The 24,658-nt window shown below is 40.5% G+C and overlaps 3 protein-coding genes across 5 annotated transcripts; all 3 read right to left on the bottom strand.

Annotated features, from left to right (window-relative positions):
• Positions 1-38: 38 nt before the first annotated feature.
• LOC136443427 (uncharacterized) lies at positions 39-9,689 on the bottom strand. The gene is made up of 8 exons (XM_066440652.1): positions 9,558-9,689; positions 5,012-5,127; positions 4,301-4,358; positions 3,623-3,699; positions 2,725-2,841; positions 1,825-1,935; positions 1,126-1,230; positions 39-572 (listed from the first exon to the last, which is right to left on the bottom strand). The coding sequence occupies exons 2-7, from the start codon at positions 5,084-5,086 to the stop codon at positions 1,132-1,134; spliced, it is 537 nt and encodes a 178-aa protein (XP_066296749.1). The 5' UTR covers positions 5,087-5,127; positions 9,558-9,689; the 3' UTR covers positions 39-572; positions 1,126-1,131.
• Positions 9,690-11,537: 1,848 nt separating this feature from the next.
• On the bottom strand, positions 11,538-17,704 carry LOC136443516 (uncharacterized). 2 transcript variants are annotated; one of them, XM_066440789.1, is made up of 8 exons: positions 17,236-17,704; positions 15,566-15,698; positions 15,063-15,132; positions 14,544-14,620; positions 14,203-14,301; positions 13,830-13,898; positions 13,289-13,414; positions 11,538-12,497 (listed from the first exon to the last, which is right to left on the bottom strand). In XM_066440789.1, exons 2-7 carry the CDS (start codon positions 15,656-15,658, stop codon positions 13,313-13,315), a joined length of 510 nt encoding a protein of 169 aa, XP_066296886.1. In that variant the 5' UTR covers positions 15,659-15,698; positions 17,236-17,704; the 3' UTR covers positions 11,538-12,497; positions 13,289-13,312. The 2 variants fall into 2 exon arrangements, with proteins under 2 accessions (XP_066296886.1, XP_066296885.1); XM_066440788.1 differs by having other exon boundaries at positions 13,313-13,414; positions 17,236-17,694.
• An 855-nt stretch (positions 17,705-18,559) lies between these two features.
• Positions 18,560-23,909, bottom strand: LOC136443513 (uncharacterized). 2 transcript variants are annotated; one of them, XM_066440783.1, is made up of 7 exons: positions 23,597-23,909; positions 22,410-22,546; positions 21,255-21,366; positions 20,303-20,379; positions 19,769-19,867; positions 19,290-19,358; positions 18,560-18,914 (listed from the first exon to the last, which is right to left on the bottom strand). In XM_066440783.1, exons 2-7 carry the CDS (start codon positions 22,500-22,502, stop codon positions 18,810-18,812), a joined length of 555 nt encoding a protein of 184 aa, XP_066296880.1. In that variant the 5' UTR covers positions 22,503-22,546; positions 23,597-23,909; the 3' UTR covers positions 18,560-18,809. The 2 variants fall into 2 exon arrangements, with proteins under 2 accessions (XP_066296880.1, XP_066296879.1); XM_066440782.1 differs by having other exon boundaries at positions 22,410-22,532; positions 23,597-23,903.
• Between the last annotated feature and the right edge of the window lie 749 nt (positions 23,910-24,658).

Raw genomic sequence — 24,658 nt, 5'->3', positions numbered from 1 at the left:
TAGACACCTCCAAGAAGCGATCTGGATGACATAATATCCGCGCATATGATCTTTTGAGAATTCATGATATTCAAGATAAATGGATTTTATAAATTTCGGATAATCGTACACCAAATCTTCAAAACATTCTTCGCAATGATGTGCTTAACTTTAAACACCTCACCAAAATATACAATACAGACTCCGGGCTAAATGATGAATTAATCTTGATATGTCAAAGTACTAACACCAGCGAAGCCTTTTAACTCTACCAAAAAAATACTGAATGCAAATAACCTTGATGAATACAAGGTCCGTCTTTAGCTGATTGTTCGATAACATCTATGTCCCTGTTAAAATGTGTAATGTTACTTCTCGTTCCTATTCCCTTCCTCTGAATATTGGAGACTTCTGCTTACACGATAACACCAATGAAAAACGAATGTAAAGAAGATGTAGAGTTGATATTCTTTGAAGCCTTAAGTACAAGATTGAAAACTTTCCAGGCACGACAGAAAACTTTCCAGGCACGATGGTCAATGTGTTGGGAGTCCGGGATGCGCCCACTCTGGTCTCCCTCCGGCTCCTAGATCCTGCAAACGTTTAAAAGGAAGAAGTGATTACATTTTAAAGTGTCACTTCTGCATCCTTTGAGAGGAGAAGTAATTTTGGACAGGGGTCTTCAGAAATAGATACACACATATCAAAGGCTGCTACCTTTTGCTACATTTGACTCACTAAAAATAAAGAATATTTCAAAGACTTTACTATAACTCTCTTTCGTTTCCGAATTACACTTCTGTCTTTCTTTGTTTTACCCCGGGCTTCACGTAATTCTACTAATCACTGTCATTGGCTCCTTTCTAGTCTGCTCAGTATGCCAGAAAGTTGACATTCCTATATATGAAGTCCGTTTTTAAGCTTTGATTTTCTTTTCGATGTTAATGTATTACAAAGATATTGATATACTCATTTCATCGGGGAAACACTTTCTTTTTCTGAATGTAACATGCTAATCTTATGCCAGTCTTTATTTTGTTTTATGGGCGTTCTCCCATTTTCTATATCCTATGTGCATGACGGTGTCTTGAAGCGTTTGAGACATGAGTGTAGTATAGATTTCCTCTATATGTCAATTGTTCCTACCAATGCTTAGGCCTTTGGACCCCCGAACTGGGCGTATGGCGGGGGGCTGCCACCTCCTTCACGCAGGTTCTGGGCATGCGAGTACACCACGATCGCGCTGTAAATCTGCGAAACATGAAAAACATTCATGTGAACAATCGTATAAAAAAGTGAACATGTCGATCAGTTTTAGAACACTTACCTTATAACTGCAACTTGTTAAGGAAACATTAGCAGTTGCGGTTATGTATAAACAAAAAGGTATAAGTTTGTATGGCTACAAGAAAAAAATACTTTCTTTTAATTTAAAGATGGTGGGACTGAACGAACTACACGCTCCAGCAAGCAGCTTGACCATATCAAACCCAAAACTGAACGGTATAAAAAAAGTAGCGTACCAGACAACCCTGGTAAACAGTACAATGGAAAATAACGACCATAATTAATAGGATGCATTTAATGTAATGAATGGCAATAAAATGTAATATTTATGGAAAACCCAGAATATGTATTCAAATGTGAAGCTCGTTTCCCAGTATACGTTACGTTTTCGATTATTTTGTGAGTAATTAGAATTTGAACTTGATTTTAATGCAGTGATCAATGATTGTAAAACAAGCCTCTGGCTGAAAAGTTCTTGTTTTTGCTGACATTAAGAAAATTTGATTGATTGATTGATTGATTGATTGATTGATTGATTGATTGATTGATTTAACTCACCACCAGAGTGACTTCCACTGCCACAATGCCCCACATGATCCCCAGGGCTACACCAATGGCAGCTCCAACTGCAGCGGCTGGGACGTCTGGCTGGTCAGTAGGCTGAATGTCCTAGCATAAACATCTTTATCTTAGTAACTGAATCGTGACATCGATGTATAAAACAAAATCTGTACATGGTAATTAAGCAATGTTGAGGATCGCAACTGGCTGAAAATACGATGAGAGGAATAGAAGTGAAAAGATTTGAAAGGAGAACTAAAAGTAAAGCTATTGTGATGAAACTGGTACCGGTCATAGAATCTATTGTTCTCATTCATGAATCCACGAAGACCAAATTTTGAAAATAATGGTGTGCATTTTACTTAAAATAAGTTGTTGTCCTAGCTATCTGCTTTGCAAAGTTATTGTGTATCGATGTATAAAACCAAGGACATTATAAATGGTCTTGATAAAACACACAAAATCTCTAAAACTTTTAAAAGCGTCAAAAATTAACATTTTGTAGTATGAGCATTTGATCAAATATCTCAGTAACACATGAAGTACCAAGCGATTGCTGATTAGTGTTTAAACTTTTCAAGTCAGCCTTTTACCAACATCACTTTACACCAGCCACTCAGCGGCGTGTATTACAGGATACAGTCTGTGTTATAGATATTTTAATTCACTTTATCTTCACGGTACCAACATTTCACGGTGCAAGGAAAATTGACATTTTCACTGGACTTTAACTTCACGGTGGCGGCAAGAGATTGATAGAACAGATGTGTGAAGGAATCATAAATAATAAGAACAGAGTTTTTCCACGGTGATGATAAGTACATAGTACAGAGGTGACCGTGAAAACAGTGAACAAATAGTTACAGTGAAGGAAACAAGAATTACAGTACTACTTACCTCGGCGGCATTGGCGAGGAGGCCAATCAGCACGGAGGCCACAATGGCCATGATGGTCAAAAGCACTGACCAGACGATGGCACCCACCACCCACACCATGCAGAGGATGTGGTTGTCCTGTATGTAGAAAACATAACAAGATAGATCTGAAAATATCCATCATGTAGAAATGAACAATACATTTGCTAACTTTACCTTTTCCTTCACATTCGTAAATGAGTGTGCTTTCAACAAAACGGCTGGTACGCACGCGTGTATTTCAAGACGATATCGAAGGGAAGCCATTGCTCATTTAGCCTGAGTGTCATTCTGTTTCAGTTCCAGGCTCTGCCTTTACCACACAGGTATAATTCAGTCTCAAAGATTTCAAGAAGTGAACAAGTTCACTTCAGGTAAACTAGTTCATGGGCACTTTCACTTCCTTTACATTTCTTTCACCAATGAAAGTACAATATGTGAATGAAATTTTTCATTTTGATATCTGCTACTGTAACATTAAAATGTACAAGCGTGGTTGACTCAAAAAGCTGAATATACACAGATATTTTTCCTTACCGAAGGGCACATACAGATCTTATCCATGGCACTATAAAATCATATTTCATATCCATCTCATGATCAGACGGACTGACGGATCACATCAGATCATCTGTACCATCCTTATTTGAAATACTCATCAAAGACCGACTGAAAACGGAAACAAACAGGTCTATGCAGAACTGGTAGTAAATTGAAATTTATATATGTAATATGTAATGTAATGTGTATTTCACATGTACTAATGTGATGTGTATGTTATGTGTAATGACTCCAGGAGGAATAGTGAAGTTCACTTGTTTGTACTTCACTAATTGAAGTCATTTTAACAATAAACAATGGAACAACAAGAAGAACGAACCTGCATAGCCCCAATGATGAGGAGGATACACAGGATAATCATGATGCCGTCAATGGTGACGCCAACGTACATAGCAGCTGTAGGAACAGAATACAGCCAAGGCGACATAATGAATATGGTAGCTAGTCACTGGTAATGATAGTATTAGCAACTAGAGTTCGGCGACCTCATACCTCCATGAAATATCTAGAGCTGTTGTAGATTCTATGCAAATGACTTCAACATTTACATAACTTATGTTCACCTTCAACTAACTTACACGTCACAAGTATAAAAGTCCCATTACATATCATAAATAGGTTTTGCCATGTTTGTATCAATCATGCAAATCAGTTCCTCATTTGCATGTTTGGCATCTGTTTATGTTCATCTGTACATTTCCATGGAGGTAATCATGCTCGGAAGGTGCAATAGATATTTCAGTATGTAGTATGTAGCATACATGTTTTAGTAAAAAGCATTTTCATTATGATCTCCAACAGTGAAAGCAAGCAGAAGTGACGATTTTGATTAATTCACAAAATAGGATATCTTATATCAGGTTAAAACTTTTACTTCATGAAATACCATATGACATCAATACCTTACTATGTACATGGTAAGCGTAGACTGTCCGAGTTCACTATATCTTTCACGTCAAATTTCAGGTGTAAATAAAACAATGCAAAACGTACATACCTCCCTTAGCGCCAACCACACCCATGATACCCAGGATCATGTTCAGGATAGCCAAGACCTGGGCGAAATGGAAACACACACAAATGAACATTTTACAACTGACGAAAGTGGTAAAAGTTTTAAAAACGACCGTTGGCTTTTATACTCGTGTTACATATAGGGAAAACATACTGATATCACAATGTAAGCAACATCCAACAGAATTGTTTTACCCAAACAAGTACACCACTGTGTGCTATACGTATAACAGCCTTTTAAAAGTCTTGTTAAAAGACAGCTAGACAAATCCACGACTGTGTTACGAATGTCCTCATTTTGCTATGATCGTAAACCTGCCGTACGACTGTCTTAAAGGAAACCCAAGCAATATCGATATCAGGGCCCGAAAATGGGACTTTGGAAAGTCAATTCATCTAGTCATTTTTATACATGATTAGTTCAAACAACACTATCACAATGTATAGCAACATCCATGATGCAAAAAGATGACGTTGTTGTGATGTGAGAACTCACTGAAAATCGTGGCCGGAGTTTTTGGAGGCTCGCGAAAGTAAGGGGATCGTCGTAAGGGGATTGCACGGTTTTAAAATGCTCAAAGTATGAAGATATTACGCAAATGAGCTAAACAGTGTCAGTAAATGTCACTACCATAAAGATTTCATCATTTTTTGGGCCCTGATATAGCTTTGGTTGCCTTTAACAATCACTTACCAGGTAGACGATAGAGATGGAGATGGTGCCTGACTTGAGGTCACAGCACCCACAGCAGTTGTTCACACGCACCATGGTGACAGTCAGACCACACGGGACGCGACCGTTAGATTAATCTGAAAATAGTACAGAAGTTGGTTCGTTCGTCAGAAATACAAAAGTACAGAAGTACAAAACGTACAAAATGTAAGAAAATTTCTTCATGTCTAATTATATATTTTTAAGTCAACGTGGGTAATTTCTACTAAGCATTACTACAGGTACTCGATGAGTATGCAATGTAAGTATTGTCGAGTATCATGAGCAACCGATGAAAAGACATGTGAACCTCTGCGCATGCGCCGTGGTTGAAAAGATCTCCCGCCTTTACATCCTTTTTTTCTCAAACATAACGGTTTTCCTGGGTTTTTTTTTATATCATTGACCATTACAGCCAATTATGCAAATGAGGAACTCATTTGCATGATCAATGGAACGTGATATTATTACTAAGTGTTAAATGATGTGATATCATACTTATGACGTATTCAAGTTACCTAATTGTGAGCATCACCATATAAACGTGATATAGATCTGGACTAAGCAGTTAGAATAAGAAATTTACAAAGCCTTAAATATTTCACCAAGTGTTGTTGTTTATCTCAGTTTCCTGAATGTTACAACCATGCTTATTCTCCTTTTTCCCAAGTCGGTGGTATTCTGCCCATAAAATTACCATGATGGTGGCATATCATCGGCGACCTTGTTCAAAACTAAAACCTCCTAGCCTGCTACATGTATATACTTTAGGCCTTTATTTGGCTTTCACAAACGGACCCAGTACAAAAAGAAGTCATCAGCAAAAAGTGTGCTTTAATTTTTGTCTCTTTCGCTGTAACTTTATTTTCACTGTTTTCGCGGTCATCTCTGTACCGTGAACTTATGATCAACGTGAAAAAAACGTTGTTGTTATTCATGATTCCTTCACACATCCGTTCTGTAAATTATTTGCCGCCACCGTGAAGTTCAAGTTCAGTGAAAATGTCAATTTTCCTTAAACCGTGAAATTTTGATACAGTGGAGTTAAAGTGAATTGCAGTATTTTAAGCCAAAAACTGAAAACTTCCACCGTCTACGGCTGGATGGCCCCTTTCCCTATTCTCCAAGCAGAGATTTCGATGGGGGGGGGGGGTGGATTTGTATTGGCCGGGATTTTTAACGTCTTCCTCACTCCACCTCTGCGATACAACGGAACGCACCAAGCCTTTTAAAGCTAATCTATTAACACCCCCCCCCCCCCCCTCCTGGTCGAAACCTCTGCTTAAAGAATACCCTTTCCCAGCGGACGTTAGCCTGGTCCCAGTCTCTAGGGTCGGCTTAGTGGTGTTTTACCGGGCCAGTCAGTTTCTGATGGCCTTTCTACCTCTGGCTGCCATCCTACTATCCTACTATCGCTATACCGGGCCTACTTCCGCTGCCATCCTACTTTTCCGCCGACCCAAGAAGTGCCGAGCTAATTAATCCAAGGCCGTAAACAACACCCCGAGCGGGCTAAGCTGTCTGGGCGGGTGAGGGTCACTCACAGTGCCGTAGAGATATCGGGGAGGCACCGAGGGTATGGATTCCAGGCTAAGCGGACGTTTGCTTTAGGTCGGTAACGCTTTACCAAAGTCCTGCGTGGGCCTTGGTTCATTTCCCAGTCGTGCACAACCAAACCCCTCCATTTCCTCGTGTCGGATGGGTAAAACCTCTTCTGAGAATTGCCAGATTGTATAATAATCATAATCACGGGAATCACAGTGCAAGAGCTAAATTCGAACCATGGTAATACGAGTACTTACGTAGGTCTTGCAAACCAGTTCAGGGCTAAGTTGCCTAAGTCGCACACCTTCTCAGAAGGCGCCTAGTTTGCCATATCCACACTGAAACTACCTCCATGTGGATCAGGGTGTTTCAATGATCTTCAACATTTGACTTGCGAGGCTTCGTATGATCGGAAGTGCGTCGCCCACACGCCAGCGAAAGTAAGGCGTGAGGATGATAGGCTGGTCCCAGTCTCTAGGGGTCGGCTTAGGGGTTTTTACCGCTTGCCACCCTACTTGTCGGTGGCGACGTAATCTAATCCAAGGCCGTAAACACACCCCGAGCGGACTAAGCTGTCTGAGCGGGCGGGGGTTACTCCCAGTGCCGCAGAGATATCGAGGAGCCCCCCATGGTATGGATTCCAGGTTATGAGGATTACAAAGGAGTCACAGTATCTAGCCTTGGCACATCACTGGGTGCCAACTTGTAAACCCAAGCCTTCTTGGAAGCCACGGTTTCGAGTCTTGAAACTCTACCGGGGAAAGCGTACTCTCCAAGCAGAGCATGGGTTTCGGCTGGTTTTTGACGTGTTTTCAGGCGTTTTTATCGGGCTTTCTACTTTGTCATCTTTTACTATACAAAAAAAAAAGGAGGACAAAGTAGAAATCCCGACAAAAACGCCTAAAAACACGTCAAAAACCAGCCGAAACCCATGCTCTGCTTGGAGAGTAGGGAAAGCGTGCCCGGACCTGTTTGATCATGACGCGTTGATTAAAACGGGACGTGTTGCGTGAGAATGTGGGGTGGGGCAACAGTAACAAATAGCTTACGCCCCCCCCCCCCCCTTGGTATGCGAAATACGAACACTTAAAAAACGTTTGAAAAACCGTAATCGAATGATAGGTTTGCGGTAAATTTGGGGAAAATTCAAGAGGGAGAGAAATAGCAAGTAACGTTGCAAGAACCCTTGGCTTTGTTTCGCCCCCGACAAATTAAAGTACAAAAAAAAAAAACACTTTTCTTTGGAATTTACTTCCGGGAGCAATGACTCGTCCCGGCCCATTGGGTATAGTAGAGTAGAGTAGAATTTTCGGTCAGGTAGGACTGTTCCAGTTTAGACCGCTCTTCATTGTTGAATTCTAGTGTAAACTACGCCGGCTATAGGGAATATTATTTGCCAGGGAAGTTTTGCCACCAGATGGTTTCATTTGCAGACGTGGGAAATAATTAACCTTACCGTAGACTGACTCTAATGGCCAATTATTCCCTTTTTTGCCGAATTCTGTGATCCATACCCCCCGCAGGAAGGCCTGGTGGAGGCTATCCATTGACTGTTTAGTCGGGAAAGTTACATAAAATATCCAGAGACGCATCCCAGTTTTAATAATATACAAGATTGCATACATGACAAAAATATAACACCATCAGTCGGAAAGTCACTGGCTAACGACTTTGTTCAACGATTTATCAACATTTCAAGATTCAACAGATCTATGCCGATCAACTTGTTTACATTCTCTGAGCAAAATATTATAATAACACTAAACAATTAAGATTTCAAAACCGATCGAATCAATACACCGCCGTGCAATCCGTCAAGAATAATGTAAACATTTTTGCCTTTATGGAAACAATAAACATTTACGAAGTCTCTCGGCTGTAGACTAATTTTCAGGGGAGAAAGGCAAGACAATGAATATTGTACGTTCGCTGTACCTTCCGACACCTATTGTCAGACAGTTTCTACATAGAATTGCAGCGAAGTAAATCCAAACTTATCGTTCCTCTGAGAGGCACTTGATTTCGACCCACCCAAGCATAGTGTATTGAGTGTAGGGTGTGTCTAATCTTCAAGCGGATGTAGGGTCGAAACGGGTGTGGATTACGCCTCGCTTGTTTCACTATCGTGGTTGCTACATCATGCTTCGTACTCTCCAAGCAGAGGTTTCGGTAGACAGGGCTAGGGGACTCTCCTAGGAGTGGCCGCGATTTTTAACGTTTCTGGTGGGAGAGACACGTCAAGAATTGCGGCCACTCCTAACACTCTCGACCGAAACCTCTGCTTGGAGGATACATGTTTCGTACGGTAGCAAGTAAACATAAACAGACATATAAAAAAAGACAAGCAGAAATGCAGATGCATTATTCTTACCGGAAAAATGAGGTGGAACTTCACTTCCAAACACTAACGTTACTTTAGGAGGAAGTACGTACAAAATGGGAACTGACATGGCACGCCTCTTCCTTGTGGGAGAAAATCTAATGTTTTTAGACCAAGGTCGATGGTATTCCCCGTACAAATTCACTTACCGAATGTACCTCCCCGCTCAAACGTACTGACTGTGACACCAAACATGTTGGTCCGCATTGACTCCGCCATATTTCAAGTCAGGCGTGACGGCTTTCTTCACCGTCAAAAAGACGACTTTTGCATGCAACTCAAAGGTAACCAGCTGTTCTAAATCACGGTGGTATAACAACAATGCTTCTCACTATATATTATAAGCATATTGTGTGGAGAAAAACTCGCTGTGTTTTGGTAGATTATCCAAAACGACGACAGGGTACTGCCATTTTGGCTTCATAACACTCGAAAACGTGGCCTTAGGCAAATGGTCTGCTTTGTAGCTGCTCTGAAGTTGTGGTGTAATTCGTCACATTTTCATGGCCGCTACAGCTGTACACTGTATACCAACACAGTGTCAAAATGTCCAATTATCAGATGTAGAAAAAGGAAGAATGGGATAAAGAAGAAAACACTCACGTTTTGTTTAAAAGTCGATTGTCGATTTGTTGCTGCGCACACGGTCGGATGGCTTCCTTCTCTGTCACCCTGCGACACCTCAAATGAAAAGACCCAGATCATGCTGCAGCACAGTATACATGTACGTCACAGTCGTTTGGCCAATAGCACAACATGATACGCAACGTGATATAAACAACTCAATCATGTCAATAGCGCCTTGGCCCCGTCGGGTCATTACCCGAGTGGGCGTTTAGATAGACGGCTGAATAGAAACAAACGTTTGGTTGTTTTAGTTTTCGGTGTTGATTTTGGAGTGTCATATTTGTGTAGTAAGGAAATTAGCTTAACTTCAACATGGTTTTACATGAATTATGAAAAAAATGTAATTACCTTCGCCGAGAAGGTTACGTTTTGCACAGCGTTCGTGTGTGTGTCCTTCCGTCTGCAATGAACAGGTCTTCTTGAGACCTCGAAATGATAAGATTTTGGGCCCCCTAGCCACTTTCTATGGTACTGCAGCCGAACTTCCGGTATTGATATCTCGTGTTCTGAACATGCCATGGTCATGATTATTTTTAGTGTTAGAGGGAGGAAGAGTACGTCATGTAGGTTTGGGCCCCCTAGCAGCGTTTTTGGAACCACAAGAGCCGATTTTGTTTATCTCTCCAGAAGGCTTGACGGATCATCATGATGTTTGTTGTGTAGATAGCTTTCATGATGATTGACAAAATTCTATGCTAGTTCTGCAAATCAGGAACTAATTTGCATGATTACTGAGGAAAGTTTATAAATCCACTGCATTCCAGTATTGGACTTTCAAACAGGTGACATATGTAACTGATATATCAATAGATATCAATTTTGCAAATGAATACCTAATTTGCATGATTAATGTCAAAATACAATAATTTCATAGTGGTAAATGACCAGGGTTTCATTCTTGCAGCATTTCGAAGTTAGATAAATGGGGACATTAATAGACATAAATCATGCAAATGAAGGCCTCAATTACATGATTTTTGAGGAAATGCTACAATGGCCTTCCTTGCTATAGTATATACGATCATACTTTGAACAACTTGTATCATTTTTGGAGACATGATCAACTGATACTGATCACCTTACTGCACTGTTTAGCCAGCTTACAGACATCCACACACACAATACCCGTCTCAGAGCACAAGGCGGCCTTCAATTACCAAAAGCAAAATCAGAACAAAGAAAGCAAGCCTTGTCGTGCTCTGGGGCGGTGCTCTGGAACTCCTTATCGACTAGATTAAAATCGGCAAAAACACTTCAACTCTTTAAACGAATATATAGAGAAGAACATATGACTTATCCATAATTTCCCTTCACTCCTCAATGAATCATTATGCTTTCTACTTGTTTTTATTTGATAATATGATTTGACGATTAGAGTCATTATTGATATGATTTCTCCTATAATTTACACATTGATATGCAAATTCCGTTACATTTAAGTTTATTTCATTGTTTTGACTCTCCATTATGTTTTGATTCAATATCTCTAGTCTCTTGAGTTACCGTTACTTCGGTTATCATCTAATTATGATTTCTTTTCTTTGTTGAAGATTTACATTTTCAAGTTAACCTTTATTGCTGTATTATTTGTCATTATTTGATATTTTAAAATGTTGCTTTGTTTTTATATGTAAGGGGTTTTACCCCCCAGAAATCTTTGAAAAACGCCACCAGGCGACATGTATTTCTGGTAAAACAAATAAACTGAAACTGAAATAATTCATGCGCATGATAAATAAGAGTTTTAAATTTGTCACCCCTCATTTGGCGAAGGTATGAGATCGTTGGACTCTAGTTATAAATGTCATAATCTAATTCTAATAAAAAGATGCTACAACAGCCTTCTGTCAAAAATGAAACAGCACTATGCATAGATTATGCAAATGAGGAACTTACTGTGATACTGGTATCTAATGGCAAGCTAACTATAGAATCAGTGATACTTACATACGATCATTTATTTGAAAGACGCACTGACAGATTTCATTGTCCTTTTGAAGCGTGAACACTTGCTTATATGCTTGAAAGCAGTAGCAAGAAACTCACAATATTAAAGCAAGATGTAGTTACTAAGTTTCATATTTGTAGTGACACATACAGTTGATTCATAATAAGTTGCTCAGATAAAGAACATTTGTAGAATACACAAGGAAGCCCTCTAAGCATCCACAACTGTCTAGAATAATGGAAATACTGGTTGGAAGAACACATCATTAAGACATATCATATCTATATTTACATTCTGTTATTGCATCATGGCAAGATGACACATGTTGTGGGCATTTAAGTAAAATAGATTGGAATAGATAATGGTGAATAGTTAAGTCAGAAAGTAATTTGCTGATGTCAATACGTCCATCGCAATAGCACAGTACCCTTATCTTTATATATTCATTTATTTATTTATCTAGGGTGTGGTACTTAAGTTTGGAGTTAAAAACCAAATACATAGACTTACAAACACGTACACGAGTAAAGTATTTAATCGCTCTTATTAAAATCAGGTAACCCTTGTGATAGCCACAAAATCATTCCTTTACTCTTAACTTACGAGTAAGCACAAGTCTTACAAGCACAGACGACCAGCTAGCTATATACAGAGAAACAATAACAAAACGTACCGAAAATTATGAATATTACGTGTTATGCTTGATGAAAAATGATACCCTTGCATAGCACACCATTACATATCTTTCAAGGTATATTTGCAAAGCCTACTATCATGTTATAACATCCATTGTACACCTTTGTATAGTGGTTTGATACCAACTTGTGTTGGATTTACCCAAGAGCAATACAAAACTCGTAGAAAATTATGCATGAAAAATATGCATATTCCAATTGAGTAGACTTCCTGGCCCGAGTTCTCATGTTCATCTCCGTGCAAGTCCCATCCAATCACCAGTAGTTAGTCTCCTGTAACGGTTAGAATAAATTCAAACATATCATGATTATCATCTCACAGGTTAAAGGCAACCAAAGCAATGTTAGGGCCCAAAATATGGAAATAAAAAACATGCTGAAATCTTTCTGGTAGTGACATTACTAACGCTATCTGGCACATTTGCGTAATTACTTCATACTTTGAGCATTTTAAATCCTCGAAAAAACGTGTCATACGATGATTCCCTTAGTTTCGCGAACCTACAAAAACCCAGGCGACGATTTTCAGTGAGTTCTCAAATCACAACGATGTCGTAATTTTGCATGATGGACGTCGCTATACATTGTGATAGTGTTGTTTGAACTAATCATGTATAGAAATGACTAAATAAGTTGACTTTCAAAATCCGATTTTCGGGCCCTAATATATTGCTTGGGTTTGGTTTTATTGCAGTATTCATCAATCTTGTCTAGAATTTAGATAAATCTTGTCGTATCTCTAAACACAACAAAGCTTTCCTTGACCCAGAGCGACAATGCAGCCTTTACAGGGTACAGATGTTCTGGTTACAGGTTTGCGATAGCAAAACCTATTCTGTTTTTGCTTGTTCAAGACTGTGCTTCTTGTGTATTCGTACAGGTGTGGGGTGGAACTCTTTTGTACATGGGGTGTCCATACCTACTCTCTAAGCAGAAATTCGGCTCCGGCTGTGGGTTTTACGTGTTCTAGGCGTTTGGCCAAACTTGGCGACATAAAGAAAGCTGGACAAAGTATAAAGCCCGACTAAAACGCCTAACATGTCAAAAACCAGCCGCATCCGAACCTCTGCTTGGAGAGTAGTCCATACCTAGACTGCAGCAGACTCGTTCACTTGTGAGTATGGCGGTAGTGTGGCGTCTTCGTGGCGTAAGCTCTCTACAAACGAGTTCACCACAATCACACCATAGATCTGTAAACGGAAAAACGGTTACTAGGAGTTGTTTCAATAGCAACTAAAATTGCAGTACTTGCACTACCCTTATCGTGATCTTTTCCCAGTCAGAACTAAAATCTAAGAACTAAGAAACATTTTAGCATTCTATAGATCCCGACACTGCTTGCTTACTGATGACAGCACGTATACGTATAGCATCTATAGCATTTCAACTGGCATCAAAAGATAAAATGTGTTGGCATGAGATTTATTTATAGAAGTATCACTGCCATTGCAACGTCCTCGTATTGTTGTAGTTTTCCCAATCATGTCGTCTATGAGTCAACACACAAGTAGACTAGCATAGAGATGCCATTAGGGTGATATAATGCTCCCAAATGAAGATACAGCTTGTTCCTTGCTATGCATGAATATATACATGTATACTTACCAACAACCCTTCTTCAACAGCTATGCCGAACCAGAAAAACCCAATGACATGTGCCGCTTCAGGATTGTTCTGGAAGGTTAAGTTAAACAACGCTTATTTTTGTGCCGACTTTTTTCGGCTTAGGTCCAGTGATGAACACTGAATTGTAAGAAAGGGGATCTCTAGCGTGGTGGTAGCAGTGTACAGTTCAGGACAAGCAAACGACAGACAAGCTCAAAACTTATATTTGATTTCATATTGAATATTTGGTTAACGTACAATAAACCTGAGACAGCTATTCTCCAAGCAGAGGTTGCGATAGGGGGGGTGCTAGTAGCGGCTGCAATCTTATCACTTTTCAGTTGAGCGCAGACACTAATAAAGTAACACTTACCAAACCAATAAGAGATGAACCGACGATGCAAAGGATGAACATGGCACTGACGAAGATAATTGTGCCGATTATCCAAATACGGCACAACAGAGGATTCCCCTACAAAGTTTAACGAAGATAGTTGGACAATTAGTACTCTTTTTGATAATTCAAGTATCCGTTATGAAAACATAAAAAGACATACACAATTTAAATACAAAACCATGCCTTTAGGGTCAGCAACGACTAAATATAATAAATAAATGTGTCTTTAACTTCTAAGACTGATGTAGAAACAAAACTATAGCTGCACTCTAGGAGATTATTTCAACTTTATAATTTTCATTTGAAGCAAACCGTACCTTGACGGCGCCGACAATGAGCATGATGCACAAGATGATCAAGATTGCGTCGAAGAGAACGTCTATGATCCTGAAAGCTGTAATATCAGACATGTTTTAAGAGCATAGAACCAGTTACATTTCTTCACACATTGAGAGAAATGTCGAACAAAAACTGACTGGAAACTATGTTGGAAACTATATGGGTAGTACAATGGTACCAAGGAGGTTTAATCACGATTTAAAACCTCCTTGGTGGTACCTGCACTTCCGTCAGTACTAGCCAAGTACTAGTGAGAGTCATGAACAGTTGGTTTATTCTTCAAATTTTCGAGAATGAATAGATAAGCTATCTCGCTACGTCGAAATATACATATTTTGCAGATCTTCATATTTACACTATTTCTTTACCTCTGTACGTACAAGTAATATATCGATAGATTTCACACAACAAATCTGGATACTAGTGGTAAAAAAAAACTACATTTGTGAGATGAAGCGTAGATTATAAGCAGCCGATAAAAATACCTTATCACTTACCATTCACTCCCTCTTCGTTAAACGCTGCCACTGCAACAAGGGTCCCGATGACGTTAAGAAGATTCATAATCTGAAAAGGTTTAGAGGCAGACCAGGGTATATAGTAGTAAAGAAACGGTTTAGAGTGCTCTATTGCCATTCTGGGTAAAACCCACTGAAACACCTTTTTTTTAAATTCATGTACACGTCATCCATTTTCATGTCTCCTCCAATTGGGGCTGCAATTTATCACGCTGGGTTAAATGATGGGGACTGGACAACGTGCTGGTAAGTACAAGCTACAATGGCAATGTATCTAGATGCATCTCTATACTATTCTTTTGTTTTGACCTGTACTTTTTGAGTACAATAAGGCCTTCGTTTTTCATTCATTCATTCATTCATTCATTCATTTTTTTCAACCTTTATTTAACCTTGAAAGTTTACACTCTTCGGCTGAGGCCGTTTTTCAAGTTACAGTTCAAGTTCTTCCCTTCATTCATTCATTCTATGACCGTACTTACCATGAATACAACAGCAATACCGATGGTGCCGCACTTCAGTGAACCGCAGCAGCAGCAGTTCTGTACCCGCGGTATGCTGAGATCGATGGCCATGTTCAGCGTATAATATGCTGTCTTTTTTCACCAACGTAACCTGTAAAAAATTGTATATACATTTTCAATGCATCTCTCGAGCCATCCTCTCACTGGACCCGCGGCACGCTGGCAGCGTCGCTGCGTCCTAAACTGGATTTGTGCTACCCTTCACTTTATAACGGGAATATCATTCAAAACGTACAAGTATGACCAAAAAGACAACAAAACACACAAAGCTTAAAAAGATTCGTTTTTTGTCGATGAAATTTGTTGAGCGCTTTGTCGATTCGATCGGCCGGCCGCAGCGACGCCGCCAGCGTACCGCGGGTCCAGTGAGACGGGGGCTTCATTGACGCTCAAGTTAAATCGTACTGCAGCAGATTGCAACCTTGGCGACATGCAGTTAAGGCGGGTCTAACAAAGAGCCAACAAACGAAATAGTTAGATAACTCTAAGGATACAAAAAGGAGACACAACAACCTCAGAACTTCACCGGCGTATGTCCAACTGACTGTGACTGACTGCAACGCTAGGATTGGTCTCCAACGCCATACAAGACACTGTCAACGCCACTAATTCCAGAGTACTACCATCATCTGCCAACATCGAAGGATGCCTACTACTACTATATCTTGTACCTGATTCACATATGTGGCCTTGAAAATGCGTAGTGCAAACCATGACCTACAGGTTGCATTTCTTTCTGCTTGCCTGATCAGTCAAAACACCGAAGTGCCAAAGGCGTTGGTTTACCCTGTGAGGCCGCGGAGGGATATGTCCATTACGTATCACTAGTATAATTCCACTGTTTATTATTATTACCTTCGCCGAGGTTATGTTTTCGTCAGCGTTCGTGTGTGTGTGTATGTGCGTGTGTCTGTCTGTCTGTAAACACGATAACTCGAGAATGCTTAGATTGATTGTTCTCATACTTGGTATGTGCGTAGGTCTTCTTGAGACCTCGAAATGATTAGATTTTGGGCCCCCTAGCGGCTTGTTATACGTATTTTACATCGTCTGTGCTCCGCTGTGTTTATACAAAACCCTGGAAAGCAGTGTTTGCACTTCCGGGGGCTGGAGTGTTATTTCATGTGGAGAAATTTTAGCAAGGTTCAAAGATTGCAATAAGCGAACACGAACTGAACCCAACAGCGGCCTAAATGCTACATTAAGCACCCCTCTACAAACTGCCCTAACATTTCTAAGTGTTAAGCTTAACGTGTATTTTTCCATACTACAATGGCAGCCAACCATAAATCAAAGCCCCTCCCCCTCCATTGTTAGGAAAGTCAACAGATATAAAATAAACAAAAATCCCTTTAGTCTAACATCTTTATAGCTTGTAACTGATCCACGACTGCAAAGCCTTTTCGTTTCGGCAGCTATGAAATGAGAGCAACAGACTTTGTTGACACATGTGGCATAGTGTCTAATGTCTAACCCTTTAATAACGTGGCAAGTGGTTTGCCCTACCTGAAAAACATCGTCTCTCTTGCGTAACATATAAAATCACATTAAAATACGTGGATATATCCTTCTGACTTATCTGCGCTGTACATAATTTCTAAACGAGCAATAAACTTCAGTGACCTCACCTGTTTGGGTGTCTGTGCTCGGACAAGATGGCGGCGTCTTGCTTCGCTGCCCTCAGTCCTTTACAAACACGGTGGGTCTTAGCGTGTGACCAAACATACATATACCAGTCCGACGAACCAGCAAAACAGTTGTTGGATGAGTCTGCAAGACGTTTTAACTTTGGTTCCAAGGACAGACAAGTTTGGTAACAGACTATATTGTAACGCTAAGGGGGATCAGTTGGTTGTGACACTTTATCTAAGCGTGGCGTAAAGCTAAATATTTACCACCATGGTAGTACATTTACTACCACTACACTGTACCGTCACACAGGGACACACCTGCAGTAGGTCATAGGTCACGTCAATCACAGGTCAACAACCTTAAGGTTGAATCTCACTAATTGCTTACTGTTCGCTTTCTCCCGCAGTATCACAGGACACTGGCTACCTGAATCTATAATATTGGGTCTTCATGGCGGCTTGTGCAACCACAAAATGTAGATCTAACCTACGTTTGTACTTAAGAGAGTACAGAGAAAATGAAGAGACACAAAAGTAGTTCCACCTATCTATATTACCAAGATGTACATGTTTATCTTATCAAGAATAGTACAGGAAAAATATATCCCTTTTCAAAGCGTTGTCAGTTTTTCACTAATATCAACAAGGACGGATTAATCACGATTCCCTTTTCTACAGATTATTTTTGTTCTATTTCTCCTTACTGAGGTAAATTCTTACGTTATGAAGTAAAATGAATAACAAATGTTAACAAATATTAGTTGCTACATGAAGTTTGCGATGTGTGTAACTCCAAATTCAAAATGTAAACCGTACTTCTCAGTCATACAGTGTAGTTAAACATGCGCGTTTGTTGTCTAGAAATACGTATGTCAATACTATGATATGAACATAAACCAATTGCTCGCAAATGCGTCCAAATAGATTTCAGTATTTTCTTCCCCTTTTCCTCTTCCTGTTTTTTTCCGGTGTTCCATATGAAGCTTTGGTGGAATTTCGTTCAATCACAATAGGACTTTAAGAGCTGATTATTTTGAGTGTGATGGACATGTGATATTTACATCACTCCATTTCAGAAGTGAAGCCAAACACTTTAAATGCTCTACGTACACTGAGAGCCAGCCTGTGGTTATCGGGTCGTTTAGCCAGTTCCATCGGCGGTCCAAAGCACTAAGCCCGCCAATCTAAATTAGCGTTACGAGGAAGTTCAAGCCTGAGAGAGTTCACCGGCCCTTACCCACAACCACACCATACACAAACGTCTAATGCATAAATGGTACCATTAAAGCCCCCCCCCCCCCCCCCCCCCCTCACTGGACCCGCGGCACGCTGGCGGCGTCGCTGTGGTCGATCTAATTGACAAAGCACTCAACGAATTTCATCGACAAAAAAACGAAGCTTTGTGTGTTTTGTTGTCTTTTTGGCCATACTTGTACGTTTTGAATGATATTCCCATTATAAAGTCAAGGGTAACACAAATCCAGTTTAGGACGCAGCGACGCTGCCAGCGTGCCGCGGGTCCAGTGAGAGGGGGTGCGAGGTTTTGTCTTATGTTGTCTTGTTGTCTTTCTCTAGATAGGCTCAGATGGTTCTTCAACATGACCGTATGCGGGTAGAGCCGCCTCCCTTTCACGTAAACCCTCCGCGAACGAGTTCACCAGGACAACACCGTAAATCTGTAATGAAAGACCACAGTCTAACTTAAACGGAGTAGAAAAAGACAGTAATATCTACTGGCAAGAAGTTGTAGATAGAAGCTACCTCGTAGTAGCTTAATAGCCTTTTTTTAGGCTTTCACTGAAGTTAAGAATAGCTAACGTTACGTATACACAGGTAAGTTTGGTCGGTTTGAATGCAGTGCACCGATATAAACGTATAGTGGCGTTCGGTATTTTCTGTCAGTGTCGCTGCATTATCGAGTATAACTTAAGACGACATGGGCGGCCGTCATACAAACAAAATTATCAAAAAGAAAACATCAACAAAATCTGATGGTTATATTGTTCTTCTGATAATGTTTGTGCAAATTAAACAAAAAAGATATTACTAACCAACAAGCCCTCTTCGAAAGCTATGCTGGCCCACAGGAACCCCAACTCGTGTGCTATTTCAGGGTTATTCTGTAAAGAAATCAATATAGCAGTTAACCATGCATGTGTCGACCTCTCCACAATGACATTAACATCACAACATAACGTATATCTGTAGAGCATTCATCTCTTGCTGGAGTGAAAGACCTTTTTTACAATATCTACCGTTAACCAAAGACTGTATCTAGAGTAGAAACATGTGTTTACCTCAACCATCATAACGTTAAGCTTTGGCAATAAAAGAAGTTCCCTCTTGATTAACATCCTAGATATAGATAGATATCCTATTCATTGCATGCATTTTCAATTAATCATATCATACTTCAAAGTATCTTCTACAGTGCAAAACCATTTGAAGTCGGTACCGGTGACAAAGAACTTTGCTTAAGACGTGCAGCTTAAATATATAATAGAGCACCAAAACGTGCATGCATACTTACCATACCCTGGTGCGCAGAACCGGCGATGGCACAAATGAACATGATGGTCACAAAGACAATCGTGCCGATTATCCATATTCGACACAGCAGATACTTTCCCTAACAGGGGGATACAGAAGCAAGGCATCAACATTAGTTATGGTCGAAGTTTTCTTTGAAGTACCGGTGCCAAGCCTGTGTTTACACAATCTCTCGCTGGGCGGTTGTAACCGTCGGGCCGGCCGCTAGGAGCGCGATTTAATAAGGCTAACCGGTGGCCAACTAAGAACAGTCAGCAACAACTTCCATTGCAAGACTGAGGTACTAGTAGTAACGTGATGCTCTCGTGATCTATATATGGTACTTTAAGAGCAAGCGAACTTTTAAAGACCCATCTTATAAATTCAGACGTTACATTTCTGCTGACAATGCTATGAGATCGTGACGTAAATTTTAAAAAAGAAACGAAAAATATAATACAAACAAATTTGGAAACAAACTACCTTGTATACGCACTTCGCACTTCTAATGAAAATGAATAAAATGTCAACAAACCTTGATGGCGCCGACAAGTAGGATGACGCACAAAATGATCAACACCACGTCACATATCGTGTCCCCAATTTCAATGACTGCAAAGTTATAATTATGAATGAATGAAAGGTTTATCAGAGATTTGAAAAGAGTTCAATGCTATACTTTCTTCCAACACTAAGGTATACACGGATCAAAATTTCAACGACCACTGTCGCCTTCTTCAGGATCAATAATGACCAATCACTTCCAAACGTACACTCGCGAGAGTTACAGACACGTGAACTTGTGAATTGCATACTTATTTTACAAAAGTATTTAAAAACAAAATATCTACTACTTGTTTATAACACAATTTAACACACTTAAAACAACTGATTATTATCAAACATTACAATTACACACAATTACAATTACACAGTACATATATTGTAATCTAAAACATATATTTCAGTTTACCACATTCACTCTTTCTATCATCACCGGTCCATACTAGTATTAAAACCTGAGGTTTACTAAATCTATTTATCATTATTAAAGGAAACCCAAGCAATATAAGGGCCCGAAAAGTTTGAAAATCTATCTATTTTATAGTCATTTTTTTTATACATGATTAGTTTAAACAACACTATCACAATGTATAGCGACGTCCATGATGCAAAAATACGCTGTCGTTGTGATGTGAGAACTCAATGAAAATTGTCGCTAGGGTTTTCGTAGGCTTGCGAAACTAAGGGGGTCATCGTACGGCATGATTTTGCGAGGTTTTAAATGCTCAAAGTATGAAGTTATTACACAAATGTGCTAAACAGTGTAAATAATAAAGTAAATACAGTGTTCTTTCGCACACAGGTAGCTTTTTGTACCGCCCCCTCTCGATAATGTCACTAGTACTCACTACCATTTCAGCATTATCTCATTCCCATTTTTTGGGCCCTAATATTGCGTTGGATGCCTTTAATGAGGTACTTACGTTCTGCTCCGTAAAACCCGAAAACGGAAGGATTAATGAGTCTGGCGGCGCTTAAGTCCATCTCACTGCCACCAACGAAGAAAGACAGGACAAGGTTGAGCAGCGTAGGCACCTTTAAGAAAAGGAAGATAAAACATCATCATGAAGACATTCTGGTTATATCTATGTCTTTTAAAGCACTATTAGGATCTATTAGGGTTACCCAAGAATTCAGAATAAACAACAAACATGTAAAGAAATGCGATAACTTAACAATATTTTCCAATTCAGCCAATTTGTGTTTTCGTAATTAGGTAACTAGACTTGGACTAAACAAACACAAATCAAAACATGCGTGCTAACGTACTTAACGCCGCCTTAACCTTTATTTCATACTGTAATATAACGGAAAGGCAAGGAGAAGATAAAACCTCCTTGGTAACGGGAAAACATACGCCTCTACCAGGCCCCGCTGATGGCTGAAAAATAGTACTCTCCAAGCAGAGAGTGTTTTTATGCGTTTTTGTCGGGCTTTTTATTTTGTAATTTTTCTTTTGGGGGGGGGGGTCTCTTCAAACCCCACGAGACAACAAAAAACGTGACAAAGTAGAAAGCCCGACAAAAACGTGTAAAAACACGTCAAAAACCAGCCGGAACCCCTCCTCCGTTTGGAGAGTAGGAAAATAGTAGAAATTGGCCAAGTGAATAGTATCATACTACTAGTCTGTATAACGCAAACACGAGCTGTCCGGGGGTTTCTGTCCCCTCCCCTCCTAGGTGGCTAGTGGATACAGGCGGCTGCTGACTAGAACTTCGTAGAGGGGCGATTGAAAGGAAAGTGATCTCGAACCAGTTTAGCTCCAATGAACTCAATGAACAGATGAGCTAATCTTCCACTGGTTGTGACAGGAAGACAGACGCTATATACAGTATTTACAGGTTCATTGTACCGGGGAAATTCCCCTAGCTCTTTTCGACAAGCACATTGAAATCAGGCTAGTATCATACTAAGGGAGTCGGCTATGGAGTCGCTAATATGCCTCTACGGGTCTAGAGGTCGCAAACTGTAACTTCTACAGCGGACTAACTTCTCTGGCATGTTATCCGTCTATTTAGCAAATTTCTACGATTTTTCCAGCGACCTGTGGAGCCTGATAGAGGCTAGGAAAACATTACCATGAACACAATGGCGAGCGCGATGACTCCACACTTGAGTGAACAACAGCAGCAGCAGTTCTCCACCCGCGGAATACTCATATCAATAGCCATCTCGAACGGGGTCAGCTTTCCGCTAGGAACCTGAAAAACAATTCCTAATGTCAATGACCCCGGTTACTGTGAATACAGAAATATTCGCGGGGATTTAAATTTCGCGGTAGGGAGAAAATGGAGTGTTCGAGGTGGTTTTGAGTTCGCGTTTCGGTACAGTCACAGAATGGAACGGCGAAAACAGCGAACATAAAACCACCGCGAACATTTCTGCATTTACAGTATATGCTCCAAGCAGATATTGGGAGAAGGCATCGTCTTGATAAGTGCGATAAAGATTCGTCATGATCAGTGATGATGGTGTATAGATATGATTTTCACCCGGACTTGGACGTACCAAGGACATTATAATGTCCTTGGACATACATGACGAACGTTCCTCATATATTTGCTTAGACATTGGAGTATCACAAGTTGCGATTTTTAATAGATACTAGTAGGTAAAGGACTGTGAGAAGAAAAGCCGTAAAGATTTTCTAAGCACCCAACATCTGCTTGGGGATATGGAAATGTGCTTCAGATCCTCCCCTCCCCAAGCAGAGGTTGATGGGGAAGACTGTGACATTCTTATCATATGTCCCGTTTTCTGTCCACGGAAAGGTATGCAGACGGCAAGCGGGGTACTAGTATATGATAAGAAGGTCACAATCTTCCCCACCAACATCTGCTTGGAGAGTAATGTTACCATCTGTTTCTTCAATCAAAACACGCCAGGGGAAGTTGGGTCACACTCATTGGGCCAGGCATCAGTCGGGGGGACAGAAGGGGTAGAGGGGAAAGGATGTACAGAAGTACTAGTGTTGTTGATAACCTTATCGTCTCGCTAGAAGAATACATGTAGGTGTTGCTGTCTGTGACGTGCCAGTATACCAGCGACTACATCTCCAATGTTATCGCTACAAACCGGTCTCTACTCACTGATATCATACAGGACCATACAGGTCTTTCCACTTCCTGCATAATTTGTTTTCATTCCGTTTTAGGAAGCAGCTAACCAGAAGAAATCCCTTTGTACTGATCCAATCTTATCCTAATCCAATCAGGGCCAATTTAGATACTACAGGTTGCTACAGAAATCACATTTGAACACCTACCTCGTGGTCTGTCTCCTACTATCTGGAGCCTTGTTCGTGCGCTTCACAGTCGACTATGTCAGCTCAGAGAGTGATTTCGTGCCTTGTTGTGTGCGAGATTTACAACAAAGGCACGTTTCACCCTTATCGGCTCCCATTGGCTGTTCAGGGAGGAAGGTACCACTTATTTCGGGAGGGGGGCACTCTACACTATATTCATCATCATCATCATTGGTCAGCTGCCGATTAGCCTCTACCAGGCTCCGCGGATCGCTGGGAAAATAGTAGAAATCGGCCAAATAGAGTGAATAGTATTGCCAGGGGTGCTCCGCTATACAGGGAAGCTCAATGGCAGATTGGACCCTCTCTCCGTAGCGAACTCCCTTGGCACACTATTCACTCTATTTGGCCAATTTCTACTATTTTTCCAGCCATCCCGCGGGGCCTGGTAGAGGCTAGCTGCCGATCACAGGTCCTCTCCACAGTCGCCGACGATCTGAAGCCATTGCAGAGATGGCCTCTGGGCTCAGGTCGCCTTCAGCATCCCCCAGCAGGTTCTGGACGTAGGTCACGTAGCTCGTCTTCTGACGTCCTGGTCGTCTTCTGCCGTGTGTCGGGACGTATGTCCTGAGTGGCTCCTCTGTGGGCAGCCTGAGGGAAATTAAAGCGCAATTGTCGTTGTCTTACTCTGTTGATGAGAGGATGGGTGTTTGTTTCCTTGTATATTCGTGCCTTGCTTACACGATCAAGGCGCTTAATGATCCTTAATGTTCAGCATGACTCTATAGCAGGATGTGGCGAATGCAATTATCTTGTTCTCCATATCAAGTGACAGTACCCAGGATTCACATCCATATATATATATATATATATATATATATATTGATTTTTGTGGAGGTGGGAAATGACGGACTTCTCCAGATCTTTTCAAGTTTCCAGAATGCAGCCCATGCAAGTGCCTTTTGCCTAGTGAGATCGTTCTTACTGGATGCCATCATGGCATATTATGGCACTATCACACTATATTATGGCAATTTATAGGACATACTAGTATCACGTTTTACTAGCTGCCTAGTATTTTCC

Source organism: Branchiostoma lanceolatum, chromosome 10 (genome assembly GCF_035083965.1).
Source record: "Branchiostoma lanceolatum isolate klBraLanc5 chromosome 10, klBraLanc5.hap2, whole genome shotgun sequence".
Taxonomy (NCBI): Eukaryota; Metazoa; Chordata; class Leptocardii; order Amphioxiformes; family Branchiostomatidae; genus Branchiostoma; species Branchiostoma lanceolatum.
This window is presented reverse-complemented; position numbering and strand designations above follow the sequence as displayed.

What these genes read in the sequence shown, in the direction of transcription:
- LOC136443427 (XM_066440652.1), bottom strand. Translation starts at nt 5,086, where the DNA reads ATGGTGCGTGTGAACAACTGCTGTGGGTGCTGTGACCTCAAGTCAGGC. An exon ending in TCCTCGCCAATGCCGCCGAG is followed by an intron (nt 1,936 to 2,724) that starts GTAAGTAGTACT and finishes TGTTTATGCTAG; the next exon opens with GACATTCAGCCTACTGACCA. An exon ending in CAGTGGAAGTCACTCTGGTG is followed by an intron (nt 1,231 to 1,824) that starts GTGAGTTAAATC and finishes CATGTTTCGCAG; the next exon opens with ATTTACAGCGCGATCGTGGT.
- LOC136443516 (XM_066440789.1), bottom strand. Translation starts at nt 15,658, where the DNA reads ATGGCCATCGATCTCAGCATACCGCGGGTACAGAACTGCTGCTGCTGC. An exon ending in TAACGAAGAGGGAGTGAATG is followed by an intron (nt 14,621 to 15,062) that starts GTAAGTGATAAG and finishes CTGATATTACAG; the next exon opens with CTTTCAGGATCATAGACGTT. An exon ending in TCATTGTCGGCGCCGTCAAG is followed by an intron (nt 14,302 to 14,543) that starts GTACGGTTTGCT and finishes TAAACTTTGTAG; the next exon opens with GGGAATCCTCTGTTGTGCCG.
- LOC136443513 (XM_066440783.1), bottom strand. Translation starts at nt 22,502, where the DNA reads ATGGCTATTGATATGAGTATTCCGCGGGTGGAGAACTGCTGCTGCTGT. An exon ending in CGGGTTTTACGGAGCAGAAC is followed by an intron (nt 20,380 to 21,254) that starts GTAAGTACCTCA and finishes ATAACTTTGCAG; the next exon opens with TCATTGAAATTGGGGACACG. An exon ending in TACTTGTCGGCGCCATCAAG is followed by an intron (nt 19,868 to 20,302) that starts GTTTGTTGACAT and finishes TCCCCCTGTTAG; the next exon opens with GGAAAGTATCTGCTGTGTCG.